The sequence below is a fragment of the Manduca sexta genome, unplaced genomic scaffold, assembly GCF_014839805.1.
Source record: "Manduca sexta isolate Smith_Timp_Sample1 unplaced genomic scaffold, JHU_Msex_v1.0 HiC_scaffold_1565, whole genome shotgun sequence".
NCBI lineage: Eukaryota > Metazoa > Arthropoda > Insecta > Lepidoptera > Sphingidae > Manduca > Manduca sexta.
The window spans coordinates 13,273-39,749 of NW_023592442.1; the positions used below are offsets into that span (position 1 = coordinate 13,273).

General features: G+C 36.6%; 1 protein-coding gene across 1 annotated transcript; it reads left to right on the top strand.

Annotated features, from left to right (window-relative positions):
- Positions 1 to 428: 428 nt before the first annotated feature.
- LOC115453689 (pleckstrin homology domain-containing family G member 1-like) lies at positions 429 to 26,251 on the top strand (the record flags this gene model as incomplete). Its single annotated transcript, XM_037445374.1, is given in 9 exon segments — positions 429 to 1,297; positions 1,299 to 1,569; positions 1,572 to 1,685; positions 2,038 to 2,144; positions 18,553 to 18,647; positions 23,203 to 23,470; positions 24,249 to 24,365; positions 25,453 to 25,532; positions 26,147 to 26,251. Coding segments are annotated over 9 exon segments (1,850 nt in total), but the record flags the coding sequence as incomplete, so codon positions are not given.
- Positions 26,252 to 26,477: the final 226 nt, after the last annotated feature.

Sequence of the window (26,477 nt, forward strand, 5' to 3'; positions counted from 1 at the left end):
CGTGTTCTATGTTAATGATACATCAAAACTACATAGGTAAATATGCAAATACATAAAATCCTCCATATTTTCACTAACCGACTTTTAGATAAACGTTAGTAAAACCTTATTGACAAAATGTGTAATTTCAACTTTACAGGGTTAAGATTCAGACTGTAGCAGGTTTTAAAGGCGAGTATACTTAACAATTAAATACAAAAATTATCTTCTTAAGCCCTTAAAACCGGCCAAATTACGGATTACTGCTTAAGTATTCATATTTTTGCTTAAAAACTTTAAAGTTATCAAGAATGCGCTCATTAAGTTGCTATTAACGCCTAATTGATTGTCTCCACATACTTTCGACGTGCGTTCGAAAATGATACCTTTTACTCGGATTTAAAGTTCAATATCGATCGCGTTTGTAAAATAAGCCAGTGTTTCGTTAAAAACATTATTTCATTTGGTTGCAGGTAGTACAACGGACCTTGCGCCCACGTTAATTGGTATATACGACTCACTACTGGAACCCAAGAGCCTCCGACCTGAAGACAGCAGGTTCGAAACCGCGAAAGACGCACGGAATGACCCGCCTGTAGAAGATAAAGGAACAAAAGATCCCACCATGTTAGCTGGAAGCGTAAAACTCCCTATAGCAACAGTAAACAAAAGTTCACTATATACGATACGAACTAACAGTGATAGAAATGGTGCTAGTGATGAGAGTGATGTTAAAGTTAGTGATATATCTGTTATAATTAAAGAACAAAAGCAAAGAACTATAAAAGAAACAAAAAATGAGACTACGTTCGACAATTTGTCGCCAAACGTGAAACGTATGATATCGAGTGCAGCTGAAACGACTACATTGAAATTCCAGAAGAAAACTTTGAACGCTGGAAGAACGTCGACTAGACAGAAATCGAACATTCCTTTAGTTGGGGCGACTTCGAAGATATCGCAGTCTGGAGTCGAGATTTTGTCTTCAGTAGAAATTTACGACAAACCATGTGTTTCCAAACCAGTGGCTGGGATAAACCCCGAAGAAGATACCCCAGTCAAGTCATTGCCAGTGAAACCAGATTTCAAAATAGATGACGAACAAACTTATGATGTTCCGACGAATAACAGGCCAGCGATATATGACGTTCCATCGAACAATAAGACCGCTTTTGATTCCCTATCATTACCATACATTGATCAATCAATCGAATTATCTATAACATCAAACGATAGAGAATTTGATCCAAAATTATCTCCGAAAGAGCAGAAACCCGCTAGCCCGCCAGATGTATCACCTGCAAAATTTCCCAAAACTTCTACGAGCTACAAACAGCTTACACCGTAAAGATTTCGTTAAAAAGGAAATTCTAGCAAAGCAGCTGCGGAAAACTGGACCTTATCCCGAAGCGGTAGGGTCGACGGGGAACTTGAAGACGTGCGTGCAAGATAAGGAGATGAGGTTAAACCCGCCGCCTGTGGAAGTTTGTCGGCCTTTATCGATGAGCTCCATTGCGTCCTCGAGTTCCACGTCAAGCAGTGGTGTGCAGAATAAGGGTGTGAATTCAGCGTATCTGGCATCCATAGAGAGTTTGATGACCATAGCGACGCCGACATGACGTCAGCTAATGGCAGTAACAATTTTGTCGACACCGGTATTCTGAATGCGAGTGTATCAGAGGAAAGGAATTCCGAGGACACGCCACGTGAGTACATAGTTATATTAAACTGCATTAAAATTTATTTAAAAATGAGGCAGTATATCAAATATTGCAACGTGCAAGAGTGGGTGCGTATGGGTTCTCTTTTCCCGTTTCTTGACACTTACTCCTTCTACGGAAATTCGAGGGCTTATAACTTGTTGATTTTTTACCGAATTTTATTCAATCATTCTGTGTCAAATCATAAAGTGGTAAATATTTGATAAATTTAAATAACAAAAATGAATCAAAACCTATTATTTAATTTTATATTCCCGCATTTAAGAGATATTTTCACCAGACAAGTAATAGAAACACTACTAACAGCTTCATTGTATTAAATAAAATTTCTTCACAGAGCAACTAGTTGACGAGATGTCGGGTCTCTCTCAGCTGGAGAGGGTGTGCGCAGAAATAGTACAAACGGAGAATGTTTACGTCGAAGACTTGAGGCAGGTTGCTGAGGTGAGTCAAAACAATTTTTCCAGACTAAATACTGCTGAGCAAATATGATTGTTGGAAATCTATTTTGTTTTGTTTAACAATAAGCATCAGATGAAATCAGCTTTGCTTTCGAGAGGGTTTCGTATTGTATTTACTTCAAATGTTTGTGTTTTATTTTACTAAGAAATGTTATTTGATTAAATGAGTTTGAGGATGTCTAAAGCAACACACTCGCGAGGCCGATCTGGTTCTTTAGTTAGTTTAAGACAAATACTAATAAATTATATATTCAAACCTTCTTAAGAGACAAGGACGAGGAAGACATATTCCTATATTTATAATTTGTAATTAACAAGTAAAATCAACAAACTACTACAAAACTTCAAACTTTGCCTTTTATGAATCTAATTCTAAATATATTTCATAGAAAACTGCCACATCAATCCTATTTTGTTTTTGTTTAACAATAAGCATCAGATGAAATCAGCTTTGCTTTCGAGAGGGTTTCGTATTGTATTTACTTCAAATGTTTGTGTTTTATTTTACTAAGAAATGTTATTTGATTAAATGAGTTTGAGGATGTCTAAAGCAACACACTCGCGAGGCCGATCTGGTTCTTTAGTTAGTTTAAGACAAATACTAATAAATTATATATTCAAACCTTCTTAAGAGTGACATATTCCTATATTTATAATTTGTAATTAACAAGTAAAATCAACAAACTACTACAAAACTTCAAACTTTGCCTTTTATGAATCTAATTCTAAATATATTTCATAGAAAACTGCCACATCCATTTCCCCTGAAAAGGGAACAACTTATAAATACGCCACAAAACGAGTTGATGTTTGTTTGCTCACAACTCAATTTCCTCACCCTTTGAAACATCAGATGTGCTCTAATTCGCGTCTCCGGTATTTTAAACTCTGCTTAATACCTATAACTTCCTTAGCTTTTATTTTTGTGGTTTCCATGATTATATTGAATTGAAGTGAAATATTAAAAAGTACTATCAAAAATATATTCAATGATATACCTTAATCAAATTGTAGTCTTTGAGAATTATTAATAGACGAACGGAATTAGATCAAAATTTGTAACCTTATGTCTACAATCAAAAGGTACGATTCTGATAAACAGTTAATGTCAAACATTTAACTACAATGCTATAAAATACATTGCACCCTAGAATCATGAATCTGTATTTCCCAGTATCAAAATTAACAGTAACAACTCAAACAAAGCAAAAAATCGCAATCAACACTATCAATTATACAGCTCCAATTTTCAGTCCCTTCATTAACTTTTAAAAGCTAGGCAGGGCGGTCTGTGGAATCGACCCAGTTTCAATGCTAATAAATTATTGAGTACATCGCCCTTTCGTTGCCGCGGTTATTGATAAATAGCGCGATTTTTAAATAGGCAACCGGGAAAATATGGAATTATTGCAAATACCTAGTCTTGCCATAAATATTGTAATAAAGAAAAAAGAAAATTGTTAACTGCAAATAACATTTATTACTTTTACAGTGTGTCAGTTTAATACATAAATATAAAACAATTAAAAATATAAAAGCTTATTCGAAGTGGTCTCCATTGGCTGCAATACAGTCCTTTAAACGATGAGGCCAGTTATCAATAGAAGCACGCACTCTTTCCATGGGAAAATTCTTCACTGCCAATCGTATAGATTGTTTTAGGGACTCAAATTATCATGGCGTTTAGAGCAAGCTGTACTCTCTAAAACTGACCACAAATCATAATCCAGCGGATTAAGATCGGGACTAGACGACGGCCAGTCTTCAGCTCTGATGAAGTCCGAAACGTTCGATTCCAACCAAGACTGCGTGGACCGAGCTTTATGACCCGGCGCCGAGTCTTGCTGGAAGGACCATACTTGGTTATTGAACATGGTGATGTTAAGGGGCTTAACTACCTTCTCAAGAATGGTATCTTGATACACTTGTGCCGATGTTTTGATACCTTTTTCACAAAAATATGGCTCAGTCACTCCTTCATAGCTAACACCCCACCAAACCATCACTGAAGTCGGATAATGTCCACGTTGCACTCTGTCGACTAATTGGGAAGCTTCCTTAGAGCTTTGAGCATAAATACGGTCATTTTGTTTGTTAAAATGTTGCTCAATTGTAAAAATTTTCTCATCCGTAAACAAAATTTTTCTGTGACCTCCCTTTGCGTACCGCTTCAGTAGTTGTTTCGATTTTACCACCCTATTCTTCTTTAAATTATCAGTTAAGAAATGGCCAGTGCGTCTCTTATAGGCTGCAAGTCCTAAGTCATCTTTTAAAATACGCGACATGGTTCTAGGTGCTATCTTCATTTCCCGAGATAAAATCTTTTGCTTTCGGACAGGATTTCTTCGAATTCTTTCCCTTACTGCTTTGACCACCTTTTTCGTACGAACACTACGTGGACGGCCAGATCTTTTCTGTCACAAACAGAGGAGGTCTCATTGTACCTATTAATAGCCCGGTACACAAACATTTTACTAATACCAAGTGTATGGAGAGTTTTAAAAATTGCATTTGGCTCCATACCTACTTTGTGTAATGCTATCACAGCGATTCGGTTCTCTTTATCACCCCACACCATTTTAATATCGCAAAATATTTTACAATGTATTGGCGCCAAAATGAGAAAACACAATGAACAATCGTATAAAAATGACAGATTCGAAATTCAAATGTAATATTTTTTTATAATTAAGTGTAACAGTATTTATGGCCAGACTAAGTAAATTACGTACGCTTATTAGGGAATTTGCTTGCGCTTGGAAAGGTGTTTTTGCGAAGTTATTGTTATTAATAGAAACAAAACGTAATGACACTCAGGGATGATGTATATTTGTAACACAATTTTTATTTTTATTTATTAGTTTCAGAATCTTTATGAATTTACAAAGCGAATGCAGATTAGTATAAAATACATATATTTAAAATTTTATCGGACAATATGATTGTACCCACTTGTTGATGTTTGCAGTCTAGGAAAAGCCAAAATTCAAAACCATAATTCCTCCCTCAAAAGCCTTATTTATGTGCTAAAAATACGCGAAATCCTTTAATGATAAAATTAGAAAGATCGAAGTAAACTGATCTAAAATTACCTCAACTTTCTTGTATTAACAATGGCATGGTAACACAGTAGTGGAGGCATCGCGTGCGACCCACCTGACCTCGATGTTGCCAGCTCTTAACTTGATTTATCCGCGACTTCTTAATGGCCGTATTGATTTTATGCAAATTGGAACTTTTTACTGGCAACGTATTGGCTGAGTAGTGCTTGGACTTGTGTGTAGTCGAATCATTTTTATTGTTTATTTGATTTACATGTTTAGGTATGTGGTTGTACAAAAAAGTTTTTTAATGACATTAACATAAAATATATTTTCGTATTTTTATTTGACATTATGAGACGTTTAAGGTACGAATGGAAGGTACAGTATAATACAAATAGGGTACACAATTAAAACGTAAATAGATTCTACTTATAAAAAAAATATCATGTAATACACCCCATCTTATATTTGCGATATTTTGTGAAGATTGAATTGCGAAACTGTTGAATTGATTTGTATGAATTTTTACATGCGGGTATACTAAGCCTTGAAATAACAAATGGACACACATTAGGCCTTTATTTTTAAGCTATTACGCGATCTAAGCTAAACCTAATCAAACTAAAACCTAGTTATAAAACATTCCAAATACGTTTCTATGCGCGTCCCACATCTGACATATAAAGTAAAGCTACCGAATTAATTCGAAATCGATCGTAGCGTCGCCATCTTTCGGCTGTCACCGTGACAGCTGTCAAACTGTCACGCGTCGCGGTCGGCGGCAATTAGTTGACAAGCACGGACGCGCACCGAATGGTTTTAAAGAATTCGTAAAGTAAAAGTTTTGTCGTGACTGTTTTTCTACTTTCAATTAGTGTTGATTATTATTTTCTCGGATATTACATATCTTTAGTCTTTGCCGTTAAATTTGGTATAAATTTACTGCCAAAGTGCATCATTAATGGTTCAGTAACTTAACTGTGAACATGAAAGCAATAGAGATCCATGGTTTTCTTTTTGCAAAATATTTCATTGATACTCTGCTCCTTTTGGTCATAGCGTGATATTATATAGTCTACAACATTCTCCGATAGATGCGGTATCCAACACTGAATTTTTTTTCAATTCGAAGCAGTCGTTCCTGAGACCTCTAACAACTAATAGACTCCTCTCCTCTAAGAAATAATACTTTAATAATTGTTTAGAAATAACAATAATTATTCTTATGCTTTGTTTTGACGTATCATAAGTGCAACTTTGTTCGCCTACGTGAGAAATAAAGTATTTGATTATTTATTTATTTATAACTCTTCAGATTTATATAATAGTATAGATAATAAGGTACAGTTCATTTATTTTATAGTAAAAACGGAACACTAAAATTCACATCCCGAAGACTTGCTAGTGAATTGCAAATTTATAAGTCCTCAATAATACAAAAAAAATGAACACGGCTAGACGAAATGTCAAGTCGCCATCTTAGATTTTGTAGACTTCAAACATAGATTAAAAATAAAACGCTTAGCGAGTGCAATAAGTTCTAGACCGTAGCAAAAAACTTTTTAATGTTACGTTCAAATCGTGCATTACCATAAAAAGCGAAAACTTGTTCCCTATCTACGACTTGGCGATTGATCGGTCCCAGTTAAGGCGCCAAATTAATTGGACCCCTGCTGATCTTCGCAACGGTTTTTTAATATGAAATTCTCTTACCGACATGAGGGAGTCATGGGTCTCTCGTAATTTGTCTTTTGCTAATAGGGAAGGTATATGAGTGTGGGATATTAGTCTTTATATGATAGTAATAAGGTCTATGGTTTTACGATGGGTGCTCTAATACTTACTAACGGGACACCCTAATATGGGGGTTGATTATGGGGTGACCATTAAAATACTGGATCTTGAGAAAATTGTTGTAAATTGCATTTCCTTCCAATTGTATTTATAATGTTGTTTGTGGAGTAACGAGAAGTAACTGTTTATTTACTAGGTTTATGTATTTTCAATAACATTGTAAGATGGCACGCAAAACTGGCTGATAAAGAAAATGGAAGATAGTTGAGAATATATGTCATAACTATAATGACTACTATAATATTAGCAAAAATCAAAAATCTTCATCAATTTCATTTGCTAAAAACACAGGATTAATTATGATGTTAATACCTACTAATGTTAAAAATGCGAAAGTTTGTAAGGTTGGATGTATGTATATATGTATGTTTGTTCCTCTTTCACAAAAAAACTACTGAACGGATTTAGATGAAACTTTACAGTAATATTGGTTATATATTAGAATAACACATAGGCTACAATTTATAATGATTTTGTGTAATTTGGTCATAATATAACGATAAATATCGGTAAGTCGGAAAAAATGTATCCCGGAAAACGCGGGCGAAGCTGCGAGCAAAAGCTAGTATACTATACGTGCGTTTCGCTGCTTTAACCATATGCAAAATACTTCCAATATATACATACTTACAGTTAGAGTAATTTGCTATACATTTTTTTTTTTATTATTTTATAGTTATTATTCTTTATATACATATAAAATTAAGGCCGTTTAGTAAATCAATTCATTGCTCGCATCGCTTATTCTTAGCACTTGCGTTTCAACTTAAAAGTATATCATGAGATTTTGCTGAAACTCTAATAAACGTCCTTGGTTAGTCTCCATAACTTTGGTTTGATCTTTTTATATTTTTAGAATTTTCAATTATCAAATTAGTCAACAATAATGTACAACCAGCCCTAGGAAAGCATAGACAACTTATTATTCCAGGAATTTGTATAGCCGGAGTTTCATCTCAGAAAAAAATTCGCGTTTTTTGTTAGATTATTTATTTTTATAAATAGTTACAGAATATAGTTGTATCTTTTATGTTATTATTAATAGTTCCGCCAGTCGAATTGGGTGTAACCTGTTATGGCTGTGTGTGTTTATATTGAAACAAAAGAAAACATACAGTCGAATTGAGAACCTCCTCCTTTTTTGAAGTTGGTTAATAAATAAATAAAAAAAAATGTCCAGATAATACATCAACTTTCGTGGTCAGTATACCGTTCCGCGTCAAACTTCTCAAGCCGGGCATCCTGTTGGCCAGACTTGATATATCACCTATTACTAACCTTCATATTGATCTCCTCCCTTGAGATGGAATGTCCGCAATACAGACTAGTTTCGCCTGGCAGCTTTGCTTGTTAGCCATTTACCAGAACAGAATTCCCATTATGTACTTACTATTTAGGGATTAAATTTACTGTGTTAATCAAGGTCTACTGGTATTTATGGACTATCTAGAGGACTGCCTCGATAGCCTAGTTGTAATGAGTACATGGTACGAGTACGACTATTGCGCTGAGGTCTTGGTTCGAATCCCGGGTTGAGCCAAAAAATAATCGTGACTGGGTTAATTATTGCAAAATTCTATGGAACCTCACTCCACTTACCATATCAGGTGCGCGGATCATTATGCTGTGACCGCATCAAAAAAGTGAGAACTTGTTATTGGATTATTGACGCCTAATCCTAATATAAGTAACTGTTAGTTTTCTATGCAGAAAAAACAAAATCAATATTCGACTGTCAATATGTAATATTCTTTCTACCATCTAAAGAAAAAAATACATGACCAAAGCTCCCGTAGTTATTATAATCCATTCAACGTATAAAGTAATCCATTTCATTCATAACAGCTTACAATGCAGCATTCTATTTAAATATCCGTACGTGTGTACATTATTTATACGTATCCGCGTGGGCCGTCGGATAAAAATACCTTCGACAGCTCTATTGTTGAATACTGGGGAGTGTACACTGGCAGAGTAACGCGCGATCCGTAAATAGCTTAAGCATTGCTGTGATTCTTACATCTTTAGTGGTTAACTTTTAAACTTTACTATGTTTTTGCGGATAGTAAGTTTTTACATTTCTGATGCTGCTGTATGAAACGTTATAGACTTTAAACCCATTATGCTATATTTCTTGGTTAGCCACTCATGAAACGGCAGATTTTACAAATCAGCCCAACTTCAACCAAACCTATCGCTTTGTGATCGGCAGCAAATCCATGATTATTTTGATATTATGGGTATTTAAAAATCATAGACTTCTAGTGACATCATATGCGTGTACCTTTGTTATCTACGAATAAGCCAAACGTCAAGCCAAAGTTCAAAGCCAAAACTAGACAAAGGCATTGTCTGTAAGATTTATCTTGAAAGAAATGCAATAATAAAATTACATACTGGCATAAACTATGTGTTGTTTTTATGGCATTGTAACCGAGTGAGGTGCAGCTCGCGTGTTATACTCGACCCTCACGACATGCATCGGCGCTCTCGTGTCCTTGCTAAGCGCAGGTGCAACGGCTTTGTACACCTTCCTGTAATGTGATGAAATAAACTTCCATTTTACATCAGAAACTTAATACTTAATCATTAGCAATTGCTTTGAATAACAATTTCATCTGCAGTAGAGAGAGCGGATGAAGGTAAAGGACAATCTCACTTGTAAGGTGTAGTGGTGACAAAGGTTGCAGAGTCGTTAGGTACATGCTTCTAAGTTAGTTTGGATATGTTTAGAGGCATATGTTTAACAGTCGGTGGTTGAAAGGCTAATGTTCTTAAGCGATATTTTTGCGACTAAGTTTCATACATATTTATAAACAGCACTCTTTTCTATGATGTTTAACCTAGTTAAAATTAAACAAAAATGTCACTTATGTCAATTCCTTTCAATCGTCGCAGTGAACATTCTCGCGATAAAAGCAATGCAATGAATTTTGTGATTTATGAGGAATACAATAAAGATTATAGCTTAACTTATGATACGCGCGTTTCTTTACAAGTGTGTAAGGCACTTTATAATATCCATACAATGCGTCATAAAAATAAGTTGTGAATGCTTAAGCTGGCTAGATTACTTGTGTTAACAAACATATATCGTCAATGTATGTGTATTATATGTAATCGATTTTCTTCAATAGAACATAATTAAGGCCTTGTGTGTGGTCGCCTTAATAATTTTAAAGCAAATTATTGATTTATGTGTGGTCTCCGTATATTGAAAGTCTTAGTAGGTTGGTGTGTGTGTGGTCTCCTTAATATTAAATTGAGAGTCTACGTAAGTAGTAATTATGTGAAATTACTCTTAGAAACTAAAAAACGCGGCGATAGCCTAGTTGATTGTGGAACGGAGTGCCGAGACGAATGTCCACAGGTTCGAAACCCAAGGGCAAACACCTTTAACTTTTCTTAATGTGTGTATTCTTTGTGAATTGTCGCTTGCTTTAACGGTGAAGGAAAAAATTGTGAGGAAACCTGCATACATGAGAAGTTCTGTAGCAATCCGCACTAGGCCAGCATGGTGGACTAAGGTCTAATCCCTTTCAGTAGTAAAGGAGGCCTGTGCCCAACAGTGGGACAGTATATAATACAGGGCTGATTTTATTATTATATTATTATTATGCTAGAGCGTGAACTGCAGCGCTGATTTTCGCTGTATACCTAGTCTTGCCATAAATATTGTAATAAAGAAAAAAGAAAATTGTTAACTGCAAATAACATTTATTACTTTTACAGTGTGTCAGTTTAATACATAAATATAAAACAATTAAAAATATAAAAAGCTTATTCGAAGTGGTCTCCATTGGCTGCAATACAGTCCTTTAAACGATGAGGCCAGTTATCAATAGAAGCACGCACTCTTTCCATGGGAAAATTCTTCACTGCCAATCGTATAGATTGTTTTAGGGACTCCAAATTATCATGGCGTTTAGAGCAAGCTGTACTCTCTAAAACTGACCACAAATCATAATCCAGCGGATTAAGATCGGGACTAGACGACGGCCAGTCTTCAGCTCTGATGAAGTCCGAAACGTTCGATTCCAACCAAGACTGCGTGGACCGAGCTTTATGACCCGGCGCCGAGTCTTGCTGGAAGGACCATACTTGGTTATTGAACATGGTGATGTTAAGGGGCTTAACTACCTTCTCAAGAATGGTATCTTGATACACTTGTGCCGATGTTTTGATACCTTTTCACAAAAATATGGCTCAGTCACTCCTTCATAGCTAACACCCCACCAAACCATCACTGAAGTCGGATAATGTCCACGTTGCACTCTGTCGACTAATTGGGAAGCTTCCTTAGAGCTTTGAGCATAAATACGGTCATTTTGTTTGTTAAAATGTTGCTCAATTGTAAAAATTTTCTCATCCGTAAACAAAATTTTTCTGTGACCTCCCTTTGCGTACCGCTTCAGTAGTTGTTTCGATTTTACCACCCTATTCTTCTTTAAATTATCAGTTAAGAAATGGCCAGTGCGTCTCTTATAGGCTGCAAGTCCTAAGTCATCTTTTAAAATACGCGACATGGTTCTAGGTGCTATCTTCATTTCCCGAGATAAAATCTTTTGCTTTCGGACAGGATTTCTTCGAATTCTTTCCCTTACTGCTTTGACCACCTTTTTCGTACGAACACTACGTGGACGGCCAGATCTTTTCTGTCACAAACAGAGGAGGTCTCATTGTACCTATTAATAGCCCGGTACACAAACATTTTACTAATACCAAGTGTATGGAGAGTTTTAAAAATTGCATTTGGCTCCATACCTACTTTGTGTAATGCTATCACAGCGATTCGGTTCTCTTTATCACCCCACACCATTTTAATATCGCAAAATATTTTACAATGTATTGGCGCCAAAATGAGAAAACACAATGAACAATCGTATAAAAATGACAGATTCGAAATTCAAATGTAATATTTTTTTATAATTAAGTGTAACAGTATTTATGGCCAGACTAAGTACACAGTGAAGCTTTTATCCCACCTAAGATTGGTCATGCAAGTGAAGCCACGAGGCACTACTAGCACTATAAAGAATGGTTTAATCCCTCTAAACACGACCCTCAAACCGTCGCCGATTATTACCACTTAATGCATTCTTTAATCGATAGATGGCATTAAATTAAAAAAGTCCGTAATTGAATTAGGTTTTTATCGCCACATAAAAGCTTGAAGCATACTGTAAGGGGTAACGAGTTCCCACGTCTGAGGGTAAGTGTTACCATAGTTTTGTGATACGATGGATAAATTGAGTAAGGTAATGGAAACCTTTATCGGTTTTTGACATTGTACTATGTAATAATCAACGTATACATGTATTAGTCTGGTGGTAAGTGTTACCATCGTTTTGGGAAACGATACACAAATTGGGAAAAGGTAATGAAAATCTTTATGGGGTTTTTGACATTATAATAATATGTAATAAATAACGTATAAATGTGTTACATTGGTTGATCATTATGTACAATTTCAAAAGGAATGAGCCGCTATAGTCAAAGAAGCTATAGAAACTTCATACTTATTTTTTGGTAATAACAATAAATAATTGATAAAATAATTAATCTGCCATTTAGGGATCTTAAAGTTAGGTATCTCATGGAAATTAGTTATAATATTTTATAGACACAAAGAATAATATATTAAAAATAATAATGGTTATAAAAAACTTACAATGAACAACATTTGAAAAAAGGTAAATTTTAAGCAAGTATAAAAAAAAATACATAATTATGAGAATTTCCAAGTTTTTCTAAAGACTATCCGTTAAGAACTCCAATCGTGTGGTGCCCCTACAAATATTTTTATATCGAAAGTATTGATACCGTAAGTTGATGTAGTAAGTGGGCGGAGTACTGTTGCCGAGCTTTTGCTAGGTGCGAGCTTTGGAGCTTGGGATTACACGGGATTTAATATGTAATTGAGCTTAAAGTATACTTGGTATGTCATTGGCTTTATTTGATTGCTCTGAGTAGTTAGCGATGTTGTTATGCTTTAAGAAGACTGAAGATGAACAAATCAATCGGATAATTAATACATTTAGTGTGTAAGCTTACACATAAAACGTTTCGTATACGAAATAAAATAGCTTAAATATATATTACATACCGACTCTTGAAAGGCAATCATATCTAAGCGACAAATACACCGAAAATGAATTATATAAATATTTTGAATCGCCATATTTTTCTGCGTCATTTGATCTAGGTTTTGTAGGTCTAGGACAATTTTAATAACATTAGACTATATCTTTATAAAATAAAAAGTTTATTTATTAGTTCAAGCGTCAATACTATCTCGAATTTAGCTTTAAAGCACTTAAAATGTCCAATGTATTAAACCAACTTTATGGCAGTATTTTTGTGTTAGTTTGTCAAAACAAAAATTTAAAATTTTCCTAAATATCCCACAAATAATACGTAACCAAATGAATTCTAAAAAAAGTAATATACGAATCTAGAAAATCATTTCTCATAACCCCCGTCCTCGTCAAACCTTGAAACAAGAGTAAGGACAATGACAATGGCAATGAAATGTGGGCCGAACCGGTGGTGCGGGTTGCGACACGCCATTGTCTCTTGTCACACCCGCTGGTTACTGCACCAGGAAGATGGGCGACTTGACTCCGAGCTACTGGCTAGGCGGTTAAATAAACAACTAAGATAGTGTGCTAGTAATATTCGGTACAAAAATAATATTGGATAGCAATTAATATTGGATTTGTTTCTTTTATTTTTCGCACCATCGGGTTTTGAAATAATTGTCTGAGCGCGTTTTTTCTTCCCTTCCAAAAAATCCTGGAGTCGTAGCGTGAAGAATCTAACCCCCTTATTCATAAATGTTTTTTATCTAAGGACGGAGTAAAGCTGTGATAACAAGCTTGTTTTTCAGTGCCCAACGGCACTGAGAAACAGACATGGGGCCGTTGTGATTGGCTATTATTATTGTATCTCAATATTAGCCAATCACAACGGCTCTATGTCTACGCACTGAGAAGACTGCCATGCCGTCAGCACTGAGAAACAGACTTGTTATCACAGCTTTACTCGGTCGTTACATAAAAAACGTCTATGAATAAGGGGGTTAGTCTATAAGTCGGCGTAATTGTATCGAATAGCATGAGATAGCCATCTGTTGCCTTTCGATATTTAATCTGGACGGTATCGCGTTTACCATCACGTGCGGCGCTGTCATTTTGCCGTCCTCGTTTAAAAACATATTAAGCCAAATTGTAAGAAAATAAATATATAAGAAAATCAAACCAGGTCAATATTAAATGCAGGCATTCCAGTTGTTTCCCATGTATTTGAGTTTATGAATAAAAAAAATATGATTTTTTTGAAATCTAACACGTATCTGAATCTCCAGGGCCCTTATTCTGTATGGTAATGTAAACGCGTAACGCGGCCGTGTCATGTTATCTTCGAGAAATGTGCGTGGAATGGTATTCTGTAAGCCAAATTTCTATAGTCCAAAACATGATGCGTTGTGTTACGTGCTTGTTACGCACTGTCAAAATAACGTGCGGGATAGAGAATAAGGCCCCAGGGCCCTTATTCTGTATGATAGTGTAAACGCGTAACGCGGCCGTGTCATGTTATCTTCGAGAAATGTGCGTGGAATGGTATTCTGTAAGCCAAATTTCTATAGTCCTAAACATGATGCGTTGTGTTACGTGCTTGTTACGCACTGTCAAAATAACGTGCGGGATAGAGAATAAGGCCCCAGGGCCCTTATTCTGTATGATAGTGTAAACGCGTAACGCGGCCGTGTCATGTTATCTTCGAGAAACGTGCGTGGGATGGTATTCTGTAAGCCAAATTTCTATAGTCCTAAACATGATGCGTTGTGTTACGTGCTTGTTACGCACTGTCAAAATAACGTGCGGGATAGAGAATAAGGCCCCTGGTGAGAATTCATATATAGTTTATCATAAGAGATTCATACATTCGAAACAAGACAATCGGCATAATCAACAAACATGGAAAGATCATATTTTTTTTCGCTTACTCTACGTACAGGTAAAGTTTAATTAATTTGTCAAGAGAATAACTTTTATCCTTTCAACTCAATAGGGTATTTGACTATGTTTGACTGTGTGCATTTTTAATATGTAACAGCAATTGGTAATAAAATTAAGTCCTTTTGTGAAAACAGTATTAAAATTCGATAAGAAATGAGGCAGTAATTCATATTTCAAATATTGCTACGTGTCGGAGTGGGCGCGAAATAGGGATATCGCCCCATCTCTCTCTTTCTCACGCCTCGTAATTCCCGATTACGTCATATGCAAGTATTTTGACACATTTTTGTTTCTTGACACTCGCCCCATAACCTAAGCTCAATGGCTTATATCTTGTAATTTTTTCCCAAGATTTCAATGATTTCTTCTATTTTAGAATTAATATGACGTACATTTTATGACAGTTATAAATCAAAAATGAAATACCTTATCGTCAAGTAACTTTTCAAAACAAACGGACCTCTATAAAGACATTAAGTCTATTATAAAGCCTTCGATCCATTGTAGATTGTTTTTTTATTGCATTATCAGATAACGTGACGGTCGGCTCCCGTTTTACTGTCCGATCTAGTCACTGATAAGTATTTTACTGCGTTTTTAATGATTTTGTTTGAAATATACACAGTATGAACATTCCATAAGTGGGAATATTTTAAAGGTGCCTATATCTCATATAGGGGACTAGCTAGACCATTGATTTCCAAAGTGGTCCAAGTGGACCCCAGGGGTCAACGGGAGACTCGACGGGGGTCTACGTTGGCGTGACCTAAAAATGGGGGTCCATAATTCGTAAGCGAAGGTCATGAAAATTTATATCGTACGGTTGAAAGGCAAGACATTTGTTTCTGACACTAACCCCCATATTCATAAACGTTTTTTATCTAATGACGGAGCATTGCTGTGATAACAAGTCTGTTTCTAAGTGCGCGACGGCATGGCAGCCTTCGCAGTGCGTTCATAGGGACGTTGTGATTGGCTAATATTGAGATACAACTTGAATCTAATTGTCTGTCAGGTAAACAAAGCTGAACTAATAGTAAGCTGTCAGATAAACAAAGCTGAAAAACAGACTTGTTATCACAGCAATGCTCAATCCTTCGATAAAAAACGTTTATGAATAAGGGGATAAGTTTCATACATATTTAAAATCAGCACTTTTTCTATGTTTTTTAAACTAGTTAAATTCGAACAAAAAAGTCGCTTAAGACGATTACCCAATGATATGGATTTAATAGTAAAGATCTGATGTTGGCTTATGTGCATATCCCTTCGGGGATAAATGCATAATGATGTGTGTGTGCAGGAAGCCGCAAACAAAAACTAGTTTAACCACGAGCCTCATGCTCTCTAATGAGTACTATCGTATTCACGTAGCTTCATCCTACGCATATGCATGACTTCCTTTAAAAATGCACGTAAACTTTTACTTTCGCCGATAGTGCGGGGATAATGTCGACGTCACGTCATGCGCTCACCTCGGTCTGGGAGGGATTCGGTGGGGGGTTGAGGGGCCCATACCTCACAGCTGTGTTTTAATAAGGTTTAATAGGTGTTATTTGTATAAGATTTTCAGAATGTTACCGGTTTGTGGCTTTGTCACTAAAGAACGTGGAAGCGCTGTTGTATTTCGATTTTAATGATAATACAACTACAATAATTAACGCTTAATGTTCAAAATGCGAGTAGTTCAAGTATTAGTAGAGCTTTGAGATCCAGAATGAGTGGTTACAATCAGGGAAGCGTCATGGGAACCACTTAATTCACTTTAATTGTACTGTTATAGTTGAAAGCTTTAATTTTCTCGAAAAACAGTTCAATTTGTCCCTCACACACCTACGGCCGTCCACGCCACTGGGTGGTCGGTGTATATTGTTGCCATTGCCTCACTAAATAAGGCGTACTGTTCGTGCGGCGGTTATCACGTTATCAGCCGCTTTCTCTGCACGCCCTATCTGCGATCGTAGATCGTTCCATATTCCGTGCGGACCAGGCTTTAGCTGGAAAAAATCGGTGGCCAGTATTATATAGAGATTCTAGACCGTTATTCTGTTTTCGAAATTTAAAAATTACTGGCCGTTATTATAAATAAATCGTTCTATTTGTGAATATTTTTATTTTAAAACTTTGATAATAGTCAATTATATCGACTGAAATATTGCGTTCCTTGAAAATCGTCGTTATTATACCGAATTTTCTGGATTTACACAGCGATTGATCTCCAAACGCGACTTGTCGGAATAAAGTATTTATAACTTACTTTATTTAGTTAGAAGCAAAATGTAAACAGTAACTTCCTAATACCAGCAGAAGCCTAATATACGTTCTTCCCACCCCGTAAATATTGATAATTTAGTACCCTTCCAGGCATGTCCTGTATCAAATGCGATTGTGTTTAGCGCCCCACATTGCAAGTGGAGCGGATGCCGCGTCCTGTACTCCTGTATTACTCATTAGCTCTGAGCTATTTATGGTCTAACTTAATCAGTTATTATTGAAATTAGTCTATTTTGTAACTATTTGGTCAGCAACAATTTACAAAAACTTATGTACTATGTGCCGCTTATTTATGGTTCTATGAAGCTAGGAGTAAGAATACATAAAGTTGCTTATTCGAACATGCGATTTAAAAAACATCCAGGTTGTACAAGACTGTAATATGTCCTTGACATTGGGAGAGGTTCAATCCCTACCAAATCGTAGTATCGAAAATAAATACGAAAATTCGTGGATGGAATTAAACACATGCGCTACCAAACTATGTAAAAAAAAATACGAACAAGTATGGCCAGTATTAAAAAAAATTACAAACTATTCCAATTTCAAAATAAAAAAGTAACACCACAAACAATATTAACCCTCCAATACCTTGACATTCCAATATCCATAAACACGCGTTTGGCGCACGTTTAAATGCAGAATTCTCGCACGCGTCTCCCATTTCATTAGCCGGTCGCGGCGGCCCATTGTTGTAGCACACTAACCCTGCGGTCTGGGATGAAACGCGACCGGGCCGAATTGACCATTGTTGTGCGGCAGGGTTATGTGTACCGGGATATTTACCTGAATTGGTTATGATTTTTATTTGATTAGTTTTATATGGCCCTTGAAAAAATCGCATCAGAGAACAATCGAAATGTTTTTATTACACTTTAATATTTCAGTAGTAGAACGAAGGCGAAGTGACAAGCTAGTATTTGAGACTGCGTAATAAGTACTTCATAATACCAACCCTGTGTTACGTATATTTATAGTTTCAACTTACCCCCTATTGGGAACAGAAGCCTTTTTTCCTACATATCTGAAATTGTCCATAAAGATATCAGATGCGAAATTAACCAATCCATTCATGCCAGCGTTGTGGACTCGAGCTTAAACCCTCTATAATAGAGTCCCACTCCCAGCAGTGGGTCTGGGCATCGGGATGCATGCAAATATATTATTATTTTTCTATAGCTTTTCGTTTCTTTCACAGGGCTACCTTCATGTTTGGCGGCGGGACGCGACCTTCTCCGAGGAAGAACTCTCGGAACTGTTCAACAATGTCGAAGATATCTACGCTTTCAACAGGTAAGAACTAAGGTATTACTAAGGGTGCATGTCCACCAGAGAAGTGCGAGAGCTCAGCGATTCGCTAAACATCTGGCAATAGTACCACTTAATGTCCCAGACTCGCTTGGGTGTTAAAGGGCTTATGGCAAATTTCTTATCATTTGAAGCCTTCGCTACAGGTCCCTATACTTTACTGGAATAGCTGTATAGCTGGAATACCACTTTAATCGTATTTCCTACAAATATTTTAATTTTTATTTTTAAATGCTTGGTTTGCCCCCTATCGCATCATGGGACGGAAAACATAACACGAAAAGATTATGACTCTGGTTCTACCTCTGCCTACCCCATCCGATATAAAAGCATGCTATGTGTAATACTATATAAATATTTTAATAATACTTAAATATACTACTACGAGACTCCATACCAATAAAAACCCGACATGTCTTCTGGAACAAACTGATATAAACATTCCGATTGCGCCATCTAATGTGGAACCGCGCGTTTTTCCATGACATATGATATTAGGCGCCCTTCGGCTCACCAGCTGGCCGAATCTATATTACATGCAGGGACGGATTTAGGTTTTAAAGTGGGGGTAAAATAAAAATGACGTTTCCAAATAGTTAAGATAATTGTTGACACATAAATGAATTTGCTCCAAAAATGCTATAATTTGAATCTTTAAAATTGTCTGGTTATAATTTGCAAGAATAAATTTTTCTTTTTTTATAGGCTGTAGATAACCTAAAGAATATGTAAAATTATAATAATGATAAAATCTAGGTATTTTTATTTATTACCTATATCAAAACATTAACTGTTAAAATAAATTAAATAATGACTCACTATAGAAAATATTTTTATAGATATATATAATTATATATTTTAATTTTGAGACAGCACGTCTATATAGTACATTAATATTTCTCTCTAATATATTTTATCGAAAAATAACTTTTCTTGGGCTATATTCTCTGAATTCCTATTGCCGGGCTTAATCGCAACGATTACGTGAAAAGGGAAAACTTTCATTAGAAGCATGTTGCAGAAATTCTTTTGGAGTTTAAACTATTCTGCTAATGTTAAACCAAATTAATCACTTACGTAGGTACATGTTTCTATTACGTTAGCTATGGGAAATCGTAAAGGGAAAAGCACCGATTAGTTTTTAGATTTGTTTTCCGTTTGTGTCAGACGAAAATTTTGTTTAAAATTTTAATTTGATACGTGCATAATGTCTTCCTAGATTACGGCCAAGCGATTGTAAAACTAGACAGGCACATTAGTTAAGACTAAGACTGGATATCCAATAGCATCCCATTCTCAACGTTTCTAACGTCCTAGTGACAGCAAAGTCTATAAAAGTGTTTTTGAAGTGATAATGTCACTTAAAAATGCACGATATAATTCTGACAATTAGATAACCACTGCCTCTTGTCAGTCGGCATTATATAATCTTATTTTATTAGTCGGTGTCCCGGTCTGACCAGGAAAATAAAAACCCACATTTGTTTTTTAGTTGTAATGTAAGCGATGCCAATACAAGATATTAGTTATATTTTTCACCGTATCTTAGTGAGGGTGTTTTTCTTGACCGGGTTAATAGAGTATAAATATAACTGAACTATACTTTGCCGGGGTAATGGAAACCTAATATCTGATCCAGCGTCAATTTTGGCATCGAATTATAGAAATATATTTTTCCAAATCCACCCCTGGTGTTGGGGCGTCGAAATAATAGCAATACTCCCGCGTGGTTGGGGTACGAACGTACGAAAACGCTGACAGGCCATCGCATTACTCAAAACTTATACAAATCGATCGCAGTGATGTTTGAGTGTACGAATAAATAATAATAAATAATATCAGCCCTCAGCGCGTAACTGTCATTTATATACTGTCCCACTGCTGCACGGGCCACCTCTACTACTGAGAGGGATTAGGCCTTAGTCCACCACGCTGGCCTAGTGCGGATTGATAGACTTCACACATCCTCGACATTCGTCTCGGTAGTAATAATAATATTACACTTTAACTTTTCCAAAGCGACGATAGTTGGGAGTGGAACGGACTGCCGAGACGAATGTTCGCAGGTTCTAAACTCAAAGGCTTACCTCTGACTTTTCTAGTGATGTTTGTATTCTTTGTAAATTATCGCTTGCAACATCGTGCAAAGAAAACATTGTGAGAAATCTGCATACCTGAGAAGTTCTATTAATTTTTTTAAGGGCATGTGAAGTCTGCCAATCTGCACTAGGCCAGCGTGGTGGGAGTAAGGCTCTACATCTCTCAGTAGTAGAGAAGGTCTGTGCCTAGCAGAGCGACTGTATATAATACAGGGTTGATATGGTCACATTTACAATGGAGAAAAAAAACACAGAACACAATATCGAACAACTGAAGGATTTTAAATATACTACCCTAACATTTGAATTTCAAAAACAGTCCCAAAAGTCCCGGTGTCCACTTTTTAGTATAAAAATATGCTCTAGTAGCCAATCTATTAATTACTTTATAATTAAACCGGGTTCTGGTTTACTTATGGGCTAAATGTCATCAAAATCCGTTCAGTATTTCTAAGTTTACTTCTAAAAAACATCCTCACGAATCGGCTTGTGGCCCATTCGTGTGAAATCATCCGAAATTAAAGTCTCAATTTATAATTCGAGATAAAGCTATACAGGAGTAACGTATTAGTGAAAGAATTTTCCAGAAATTAGCCCCTACAAATCTACAAACAAACTCACAAACCTTACTCTTTGTAACATTAGCATAGATGGTAAAGCAAATTGAGCAGCTATTCCTCGTTGTAACTTTAGTATAAGTACTTACATTGGTAATATACATTCGTTCATCGTAACATGCTAAATATGGATTTAATCAAATCACCAGAGTACATCATAATAGTTAAATATGCTCAATTTTATATTAATCAAATCACAAGAAACCATACAATATCCAATTACGTAACAATCTTGAGGTGTGAAGCGGTCAATTAGCCGAGTAGAGTTGACCCCAATACGGCAGACGTTAGGCTCGTAAACTAATCGCGGTTTTGCAGCCCTGGGGCCTTATTCTCTATCCCGCACGTTATTTTAACAGTGCGTAACAAGCACGTAACACAACACATCACGTTTTGGACTATAGAAATTTGGCTTACAGAATACCATTCCACGCACATTTCTCGAAGATAACATGACACGGCCGCGTTACACGTTTACACTATCATACAGTGTAAGGGCCCTGGTTCCAGTTTATCATGTGAATGAATTATTACTAATATTATACTTAATGCAATAGTGTAAGAAAATGTTTGTCAGAAGTAAAGGCAAACTTTGATTTATGGGTTTGGATGAAAATTGACATTCAGGGAGGCCATGTCCTATTCATTTGAGTTTAAATTTTTTTATACGTGCATCTGCCATGCATGTTCCTTGCATCAGGTGGTATAGAAATAAATACATGCTGTTGAATATACATAAGTGATTAATGCTTATGTAAGATTTCCTTTGGATTAGTAAAACTATTGTCTATATCCACCACCAAGCAGCATTTTGCAATGAACTTATTTTATATTCAGATTACTAGCTACAGGACTGAGTTTAATTATGTTTCAGGATCACAATTGCGGTTCAATGACTTTATGTTTGGGCTGATATAGTATTTAGGGCAGTGTAAAAGAATATTTTTCCGTTTCACCAACTTATTTTAGGTAGTTCACTACAATCATAACAGATCTTTAATTATAACCGCCGAGTACAATTCTAGGAATACATGGAACGGTAAACAAGCGTCCCCTGCAAGAAGTCACGTTTTACAAACTACGTAGCTCTTAAAACTTCCAAACAATGCTCCTTTGCCACAAAGAACGTTGTTGAAACACGAAAAAGTTCAAATTACACCACAGTTCAAGAAAAGAATTCGTACAAAATAAATTACGAGATTGTTTGAAATTTTTTGTTTGTTTTCTTCGTTGTTTTAGATTATGATTACTGGCCACTTTTCTTTAAATGTTTAATTTCGAAATTTAAATATTTTAAAATTGGCGTAACAGAAAATTTTCTGGAACTACAAACAATTTTACTGAGGTAATGGTACCTGTAGTTGATTAACAATTTCTGTCGTCTATCCATAATACAAAAGGAAACATCACTACGCTATCGGTCTTTAGCGAAAAGGAAATCTCGATTTTTATTATTAATTTAAAAATAGAAGCGAAGGTACTAGATTGACAATTTCTGCCGTCTATTCATGATACGATAGAAAACATCAATACCCTATCGGTATATGCGAAAAGAAAATCTCTTAACGGCCTAAAATACGCGAGCAGTATTTACTTATTCGGGGCAGTTTTACATAAAAAGCGTTAGTAATAATGATCCAAAACTTTAATATTTAAACACAGTATCTAAACTAGTTGCATGTAGAATCTACTGAAATCTAATGGTTTGTTAAACTTACACGAAGTTCAACATCGAAATAAAATTTGGTATTTAGAGCGAATTAATTTTCTGTTCCGACGTTTCAATATCTTTTCCCTCATCGTCATTAATTGCGACTTTTCCAGATCTCTATGCCAAGAGCTGAACTCGTGCCGTCTAGATGCCACGTGCATCGCTCGATGCTTTGTAGACAACACCGCTGGGTTCGCCGTCTACACCTCGTACTGCACCGGCTACCCTCGGACTATGGAGCGGCTGGCAGCACTGGCTTCAAAGCCTCAAAGTGCTAGAGCGTTCAGGGAGCGACAGACGGAGTTAGGCCATATGCTGCCATTAGCGTCATATCTTTTAAAGCCGGTGCAGCGGATATTGAAGTACCATTTGCTGTTGCAGGTTTGTTAATATTTCCAACTCTTTACTCTTGATAAATTTCGTTGCAAGATAAAGACAGATTTGTGTTTCCGGAGACATGACGAGCTTCGACGCTCGGTGTCATAATATGCGAGCCACTGCTGATCTTGGTACAGGAGTTGTAGTGGTGGGTGTGAGGGCAAAAGTCTCTGTTGTTTGTTAATTTTATTTATATCTTAGCTATAAACTTTATTAATAGGTATAACAAAAAATATTACGCTCATTCTAAAAGGACGAAACATTGATGATGTTAGTTAATAAGTGATTTAATTATTACAAACTTTTATTCACAACGGCATAGCTAAGCGGTTTCTTTCAGCTTAGTAGAGCGTCATCTGTCCATCTACTTATTAGTCATTTTTCACGTTAGGTCTTTTCATAGTACGATGTATTTTACTAATCCCCTACTACATAGAGGTATTACGTTTAACGATCTGGCAGGTTTCACATACCCCCAAAAATCTTATAGATAGCTTCTCAGGCATGCAGGTTTCCTCACGATGTTTTCCTAACCGTTAAAACAAGCGAAAGTTCACAAAGAATACACACATGACTAGAAAAGTCAGAGGTGCGTGTCCTTGGGTCTTGAACCTATTAGTCTTGTCCGTTCCACTACCAACTAATCTATCGCTGACTTACACTGTTAATACCTTTAGAAAAGTCAGAGATGGTGTCTTGGGTTTGAACCTCTGGACATTGGTCTCGGTAGTCCGTGCCACACCCAACTAGTCTATCGCTACTTACACTGTTATTGTTTTAGAACGTGGTGAAGCAGTGCGCCTCACGTGAGACGGAGTACGCGCTGCTGAAGATGACCGGCATTGCGCAGCACATCGACGACATGAAGCGCAGGCACGAGCACGCCGTCCGGGTGCAGGTAAAACTTATACCAGCTCTGTATTACCCCACAGCTGGAGACGTATCTCCTCTACTACTAACCGCATACACAAAACATAACACCTTTGTCCCTTAAGGGGTTGGCAGTCCCAGACTCGACGCTGACTCTGAGCTCAAAAAACTTGTTTCCCTGATTCGGGATTCGAACCTAGGACCCCAGAGCGTAGTTGCACGCAAAACAACTACGTCACTAAAAGTAACTAGTTGCTTGCGCTTATAAAGAGAACCGTTTTTTTCACAATGCTCTCTATTTTGATTAGTTTAATGGGATCGGATTGAAGATTAAGAAAGGGATCGCTTATTGAAAATGACGGTAAGAAGTTGTAGGTCGTTCATCATCAAAGGCAGCCTTAGGGGGAGGCGAACCGGGCAACCGCTCGCGACCTCGCGCTTCTGGAGTCTCCAAGTATCAAGGGTGCCATTTTTACGATTCTACCAACGAAACTTTTAACTTTTAATAATAATAATAATAATATCAGCCCTGTATTATATACTTGCCCACTGCTGAGCACGGGCCTCCTGTACTACTGAGAGGGATTAGGCCTTAGTCCACCACGCTGGCCTAGTGCGGATTGGTAGACTTCACACACCTTCGAAATTCCTATAGAGAACTTTTCAGATGTGCAGGTTTCCTCACGATGTTTTCCTTCACCGTTAAAGCGAACGATAAATTTACAAAGAATACACACATGATTTTTAGAAAGTCAGAGGTGTGTGCCCTTGGGATTTGAACCTGCGGACATTCGCCTCGGCAGTCCGTTCCATACCCAACTAGGCTATCGTCGCTTTTTACTAGGCTATCGTCGCTTTTAACTTCTACCGGGGAATTATTTTTTGCTCCGTCCGGGACCTCGTAACGTTTTTTTTAGTTACACGTGGAGCTTCACGTCAGTTTAGGTCGCCATTGTTCATCATGCTGGCAAAGTGTAAGATTGATCGACCTCACTTACCTTCGAAATTCTGATTTACATCTTCTAGTTCCTCACAATACCATCATTAACTATTATAACTACGAGTATAATTAAGCATAATGTTGGCAAAGATATGAAGATGATGTTCTGTTGCAGGAAATCCAGTCGCTCCTGTACGGCTGGAGCGGCCCCGACCTCACCACCTACGGAGAGTTGTGCGCCGAAGGGACATTTAGGTATGTCTTTTTTTACACAGTCTGCTCTTTGCTCCTGTTTATTAAGTCACCAAAATCTGTACGTGCGTTTTGTCTGTAAGTTTCTCCAAGCCAATCTCTAAAACAGCTAATATACCTATCTAATTTTAAAGTAAGATTCATTGAGACGTAGAGGTCTATTTAAACAGCACCTTTTGTTTCTGAATATCAAGCCAATGCTTAAAACAGCTTATTTACTTATCCAATTCTAAAGTAAAATTCATTGGGAATCACCAGGGCTTTCAGAGAAATTGTGTCTGTTTCTGCAAAGAAATTTACACCTACAAACTCGCAGTCAATAGTTATTTTTCAAATTTTATTGTTGCATTCGATAACCCGCGATGCAACACCTATGCTGCACAAGACCAAATAGACTGATTTGTTTCATACGATTTAGAACTTATATAAGAATAATAATTTCAACCCTGTATTACATACTGTCCCACTGCTGCACGGGCCTCCTATACTACTGACAGGGATTAGGCCTTAGTTCACCACGCTGGCCTAGTGCGGATTGCTAGACTTCACACACCCTCAAAATTCCTGTAGAGAATTTTTAACTTACTCAATATAAATGTTATCATGGTTTTCCGCAGAGTGTTCGGCGCGAAGGCGATGCGTCACGTCTTCCTCTTCGACAAGATGCTGCTCGTCACCAAAACAGAGAGGACGGCATACTCGCCTACAAGTCGCATATTATGGTATGTATCTATTGAAGTTCCATAGCATGATTTTTATACGGCTGTACAAATTTTATAATAGCTTAAAGGCAACCGATCAAATCAACTTTAAAAAAATCACAATTATAAGGTGAGGTGGGGCAAGTGCGCCGACGGGGTAAGTGCACCTACCCTAAAAAAATCGAGAACTATTGATGTTATACAATTACCGCAATCTTACATCTATGCTACTAACTGAAATACAGTT